This window comes from Podarcis muralis, chromosome 13, assembly GCF_964188315.1.
Source record: "Podarcis muralis chromosome 13, rPodMur119.hap1.1, whole genome shotgun sequence".
Lineage (NCBI taxonomy): Eukaryota > Metazoa > Chordata > Lepidosauria > Squamata > Lacertidae > Podarcis > Podarcis muralis.
In genome coordinates this window covers 31588641-31595323 of record NC_135667.1, presented here as the reverse complement: position 1 = coordinate 31595323, position 6683 = coordinate 31588641, and the positions used below count along the sequence as shown (strand labels likewise).

The 6683-nt window shown below is 49.1% G+C and overlaps 1 protein-coding gene across 1 annotated transcript in view; it reads right to left on the bottom strand.

Moving 5' to 3' along the window:
- Nucleotides 1-432: 432 nt before the first annotated feature.
- Nucleotides 433-6683, bottom strand: part of KCNH4 (potassium voltage-gated channel subfamily H member 4) — a 54540-nt gene continuing 48289 nt past the window's right edge. Inside the window, exons 14-16 of the mRNA XM_028702496.2 lie at nt 5943-6049; nt 4445-4521; nt 433-2897 (exon numbers count right to left, since the gene is read on the bottom strand). Of these exons, the coding sequence (XP_028558329.2) occupies nt 2364-2897; nt 4445-4521; nt 5943-6049 (718 nt within the window). The 3' untranslated portion in view covers nt 433-2363. The remainder of the gene's footprint in view (nt 2898-4444; nt 4522-5942; nt 6050-6683) is intronic.

Here is a 6683-nt window from a genome sequence, read left to right as displayed (position 1 = left end):
GCCCTTTCGGATCAAAGGCTGTCTGTGGAAAAACACAGCAGGACTGATCCACACTTATAGCTCTTTCCAGCCACAGTCCCTGCATGCTTTAAAGTTCTGTATTGGAGTATCCTTTTTTGTAGGCACTGATTGAGCTTTGACACCTTTGGGCTTAGAAATAAAGAACCAGGTTTTGCAGCCGGAAATGGTTCAAGCTGTCAGGATATATTAGCCTCCAGGGAGGACAAGAAAGAGATTGGCTAATTAGAGAAAGTCAGTCAATCTACGTTCTTTAGATTGGAAAAAAGAGGACAAATGCTGCAGTTTTTACCCAGAGGTCTCTCTCCTCTTTCTTTCTTTCTTTCTTTCTTTCTTTCTTTCTTTCTTTCTTTCTTTCTTTCTTTTTAGATTACCCCCACCCCCAGCCATCAGGAACTGCTAGAACAGAATAGAAAAAACAAATTCTTTAATTTGTCAGACATTTCACGGAAGGATAACATATCCCCCTCCTGCACCCCTTTTCACCATAAATAGTAAAAGAAATAAAACAATAATTTAGTAGAGGGGGGTTGGCCCTGCGGCAGGATTGAAAAGCAATCAGTGATCAGAGAAAAGGCTGTGTACACACTGTAGTCTGTTAAGGACTGCTAGGAATTGTAACTCTGAGAGGGATAAGCTTGGAGGGGGAATTTTTGGAGGGGGGAAATGTGCTTCCAGTGTGCATTAAAAGTACAGTGTGTACACTGACTCTGAAGGTTTTAGGGGGAGGAAAGAAAAAAGTAAAGATGAAATAAATTTGAAGAAAAATTCTCTAGTTGTTTGCTCCTAACATGTTCCTGCTTGAAGAAATATGCACATATATTCTGCTCCAGAACCCTGTCATGGGGTGTCTGCTACAAATAATGGAATCTGAGCCTCATTAAATGTGGCAGAGTGGGAGATGGGCAGAGCCAACCTGTAGGATAACTTCTAATGGAAATTCTCCTGTGCAAGCTTAACTGAAACAGGATGATAGGAAGCTGCCTTATCCCAAATCAGACCATTAGTCCAGTATTGTCTACACTGGCCGGCAGCAGGTCTCCAGGAGCCTTTCCTGGACCTACCTGGAGATGCCAGAAATTGAAGCGGGGACCTTTTGCATGCAAGCAAGTGCTCTGCCACCAAGCTAGGGTGTTATTTAGAACTATTGCTCTTGCACAGCTCCCATTCATTTCATTGAGGCTTGCACATATGAACTTCCTGATAGATTGTGCTCTTATTAACTCACAGGAGGAAAGGTACCTGCCTACTTTCCCTCTGTAGCACCAAAATGATTTGAATCAGCCTTGTGCATCTGCATATTTAGTGTTATGAATTTGCAGGTGCCAGACTCCTCTGCGTTCCTAGATCCAGTAAGTGTTAGAATTTAATCAAAGCTTGGAAAGCTAAACTGGGTGCCAGAGCCATTCTAACCCTTGGACCAGCAAGTGTTAAAATATAAGCCAGGCTAGTTTCCTGTGATCAGGTAATCATTGCCTGGGTGATGGGTCATTAAGAGTTATGACACCACAGTCTCCGCTGTGCCTCATTCCCAAAAGGAAACACGAACTCTGGGTGAGCACCTAGAATCACTGGAATCTCGCACTGCTTGGAGATTAAGGTGGTGTGCAACAATATATTGCAACATGCCGTTTGATGCTGTTAAATTTAGACAGACTTCCCCAGCCTGCTGCCTCCCAGATGTTTTGGACCACAATTCCCATCATCCCATGCTGATGGGCCAAACCTGTGACCCTGTTGGAGTCCAACAACACTAACTCCCATCAGCCCCAGATAGCACAGCCAGTGCTTGGGGATGATGGGAGTTATAGTCCAGCCACATCTTCCCCATCCCTGGTTCACAGCTTCAAAGCAAGCTGGACTTGAAGCCATGATTTGAAGCTGGTTTGATATACTGGCTTGTTTCAAAGCCATTGGCCAGAATTTCCAAGTTTGCACGTAGCAGGAAGCTATGGATTAAGTGCTGAATCATAATGTGTTCAGCTTCTTGGGACAATGCAAAGCATGGTATACAAACACAGCCGCTGCCTTCAAAATGCACCAGCAAGATTCACGATTCAGCTGCCTGTGTTTTTTTCTTTTAAAAATGCCTTTTAAAAACAATGTTGAAAACCCAAATGTTCACTTAAATCTGGAATCCAAAATTTCACTTCATTTCAGCTCTCATGGGAATAGTTGCCTCCCACATGGAGAAATTTTAAAAAATATATCTACTGGTTACAAAAGAACAAAATAAACAACCAACAAGCCAAATCTTGGGGCCCAGCTTGCTTGGCTTCTCTGCAGAGTCCTGAGCCCTCAGCAACCATCAGGAAGAAGGTTAGGTGACAGGAGGCTACTTGGCATCAGTGAAAGGTCTCTGAGCTTGACCGGAAGTGGCAGCGTGCTGGTGGCGGGCAGCCCTGCCCCGAACAAGTGGAGAAAGAGTTCCTTGGGGAGAGAGAGCTAAGGGGGCACGGCGTGGGTGAACTCGACCGGGAAGAAGTCCCCTTGGCTGCCTGGCCACAGTGGTGGCTTCCGTGTCCCGTGTCCGCCCATAGGGAGTGGTATTGGTATGTGGGGCTCGTGGGGCCACAGGAAGTGGAACCCCTCTGCTCCCCGGGTCCCAAGTGCTCTATGCACGAGGCAGAAGAAGGCAGGGAGTTGGTGAAGGCTGAAAAGTCTGCGCTCGAGGAGGCCGGGAGGCCGAGGGGCGGCATGCTCTGGGATGAAGGCAGCCTGCTGGTGGGAGGCGGGGAAGGCGAGGTCTGGCCACAGTTGTGAGGGCAGCTCGCGGCAGGGGCGTAGGAAGGCTGGATGGCAAGCTGACTCTGAAGGAGGCTCATCAGATGCTGCAGCTCTCGACTGAGTTGGGAGACTTCCCGGTTCAGGTTGTTGATCTGGGGGAAACCAGAAAAAGAATCAATACCTAGCATTTATATAGAGCACGTTGAAAGTGTCATGCCTGCTTATTTATTTGATTTATATGCCACCTTTCCTCCAAGGCGGCATACATCGTCCTCATTTTATCCCTACATAAACGCTGTGAGGCAACTTAAGCTGTGAGAAAGTGCCAACGTCACCCAGTGAGTTTTATGGCTAAGTGGGTATGTGAACCCTGGTCTCGCCAGGTCCTAGTCCTGCACACTACCCACTACATCCTCATGATGAGCATGTATGCACTGTGTGATAATGTGCATCAATGCAAGCAGCTTTCTGAGGTGGTCCACATCATCCCCATGCTGCTCCTGTCCCACACTATTTGTTAATCTGAAGTTCATTCTGCTGCAATGACTATAATCCATTTGGTGCTGAGAATGCCCTCTACAAGGGCCTGATCCCTCCATGTGTCCACACAGAAAGACACGGCTACTGGCTGTGGGCCTCTTATTTCTGATCCGATCTGTTTCAGAGTCTTTGAGGCTTTTATGTAGCAGCTGGGGAAAGGGGAGGAGCCAGGACATTGGGGCGGGGAGTGTGTGCGTGTGTAAAAAAAGCTCTGCCTGAGATGGGCTCCTATGAAGAATGAGGAGCAGAACACACAGGCAACTTGTTTTGTGGGGTGAGGCTGGGGGGAGAGAGAGGAGAAGAAGAAAGAGAAGGCTGGCTTTGTTGCTATGAAATTGTCACCAACCCGGTGCTAATTTTAAACCCTGACACCCTGAGTCAGAAACGCCAACACCACGGATGCACAGAAAAATCAACCCCCTCATCCCTTTCCTTCCCCCATGGGTGGGGGGTGGGGGCAGGAAAAAATGCAGTCGAGCCAAACAAACAAACTAAACTAAACTAACCTGGTATTTGCAGCTAGTGGTGATCTGCAGCTATGCATCTCCCCACCCCGCTTAGTTTTCAGGGTGAAAGAGACATCTGCAAACATCACCTCCTGATCTAGAGTTTCCCCTAGTCCTTGATGTATGAGGGCGTGCTGTGCTTACTTGGTGGTAAGGCAAATGCACTTTGCCCATGCTCAGAAGCATTTTAAACACAGGACACAGCCCCGGCAGGGAAAACTGATGCCAGGACTGCGCCCTAAAAGGTACCCCTGCCCGTACGGGCCAGTCTTGCCAGACTCTAGGGTTGTGCGCCCATCTCACTTAAGAGGCCGGGGGCCAGCACTGTCCGGAGACACTTCCGGGTCACATGGCCAGCGTGACAAAGCTGTATCTGGCGAGCCAGCGCAGCACACGGAACGCCGTTTACCTTCCCGCTGGTAAGCGGTCCCTATTTATCTACTTGCACCCGGGGGTGCTTTCGAACTGCTAGGTTGGCAGGCGCTGGGACCGAGCAACGGGAGCGCACCCCGCCGCGGGGATTCGAACCGCCGACCTTTCGATCGGGAAGCCCTAGGCGCTGAGGCTTTTGCCCACAGCGCCACCCGCGTCCTAACCGGACTGCGCCCTAGTGACTCACAAATCAAATCAAATAAGGCCCTGCTGCTTCCTACCTCTTGATTCAGCCTTCGGATGTTCTGCTTTACCTCATCAGCTTCTGCAGTTGACACAGGGTTGGCTTGCTCCGTCCCTGCAAGGAAATTCAAGGGGTGGGAGGGGGAGATGAGAGGGTTAGAGGAAATACTTGCAGCAGTTTGCCTTCTGCCCGATCCTCTGACACTGTGCTTGTATGAGCAAGGGGTCATCACATTGGAGCAAACCCCTAAAAAGGGAGGGTGACCTTTGGTAGCCCAAGGGTGGTGGGTGGGGCCAGAGGCAAAACTGGGCAGAGTAATGAATATAAATGTTCGCTTTTTGAAACAGGCTAGTTTCTGCACAGCCTCCTCTCTATCCAGGCAGGCAAGAGGCATTATCCAAGGACACATTCCAGCTGGGCAAAAATATTCAAGGAGGGTGTAAAGCAAGGCCATTGAGGAGTGAGGGCCACACAGAGAGGTACTGAGGGCCACATCAGACCCCTGGAACTGAGGTTCCCCACTGTCGCCCTAAAACCTGAACTGTGCATATTTTGTTCTAAAATAGTTATTTTTAAATAATGAAGCTTCAGTACTGCTAGAACAAAGAACTACTTCTCACCAAAGTGGTAAGCCTGCATTTGGACTATACCATGTCAGATATAGATTTCAGGGGTGCATAGGATATTACATATTACAATGTGGGCAGAAGCCATTCATAAAGAAGTGCATGTTGCGGAGAAGGCACCTGGCCTTTCCCTTTCCCCTGCCATACAATTTCCTGCCTGCAGGGGGACCTGTGGGAGCAAAGAAGCCCCATTCAGCCATGTGAGTCACCACCTGCAGTCAAAAGTGGTATAGTCCAAACCTAGCTTTATCACTTCGGGGAGGGGAGAACCTGGCCTAATTCTGTCCCGAGAAAAGCTGACTGCTGCAACCTATGTCAATTGCACAAGTTTACTTATTATATTTCATTTTACTTCCTCTAGTCACAAGATGGGGGTCAAGATCTAGCCATATAGAAATGAAGCCCCCACAGAAGCAGTTAGCTCAGTGGCAGCTAACATGGGGCCTTCCAGATGTCATTGAACTATGGCTCCCATCATCCTCAGGCACCATGGCCCACAATTGGGGATGGTTGGAGTCCAATAACAACCGGAGAGTATCATGTGGGCTTCCCCTCCCCTTGGCTCTTTTTACCCTCCCCACTCTAGCCTGTTAGGAAATCCAGCCACAAAACTGGAGGGGCCTTAGACCTAGCCATTCTGCAACATCTCATGGTTCCCAACTCATTTGAGTGAGCTGTCACATGCTAACTATTTTAAGAGAAATACTATTATGGCGGGTCAGCTGAAGAGATGGCCAGTCTTAACTTGATGGCTCACTAATGAGCCTTGATGCTCAACAGAGGGCTGAATCTGCTTGCTCAATAGTGTGCGAGGCATTTCTTTAATGAGCATTGAATGGTTGACGGCTAAGTGGCTTCTTGCTCTCTAAGGCAGGTGGAAGGACCCATCTCCTCCGTTGCCATCGCTACCTGACACTGGAGGCTCCTGCGCCGAGCTCTGCATGGGCTGATCCACATTGAAACTAAAGGTTTGTGTCTCTGATGCGCCACCGTCATCTTCAATTCCATCCACGACTCTAGGGAGGTGGGAGACAGATTAGTTTATGCGGCGGGGTGCAGTCAAAAAGTGGTAAGACAGGGTCAAGCAGTGGTGATTGAATATCAAATTTAGAACCTCCATATTCAGGGGCAGTCTATCCTTCTGAGGAAATGGAGCACTGGATGGAAAACAGACCCCCCACTGTCAGGGGCCGGATGGATGTGGAGGAGTGGTGGGTGCCTGACTCCCAAGAACTCTCCAGGGAGGGCTCTGAAGATGACACCTTAGAACCTGGAGCCTGGTGGTGGGACACTGAGGAGCAGTCAGCAGAAAGGATAAGCTGGGAGCTGATAGAAGCAGGAGACTTGAGAGATCACGGTGGGTCAGGAGGAGGGCCTTCCGGGACAGGATTAGAATCTGAGAGTCACAGCATGCATGCAGACAGTCCCAGTCCTGCTGACTCTTCTCCCACTCTGACTCTCTGCTTGAGGAGTGCCAGACAGGCCCACAGGAGGAGCTCACCCCCTGCTTGGGAGGATCCAGAGTGAGAGGCTAGAGGGGAGGGGCATGGCTAGAGCTTAGTTTCAGCAAAGTCTTCGTTGAGTTGAGACGAACCAAGGACATTGCTGTGTTGTTGTTTTTCTGCTAATAAAAAGCTAATCATATTCCAT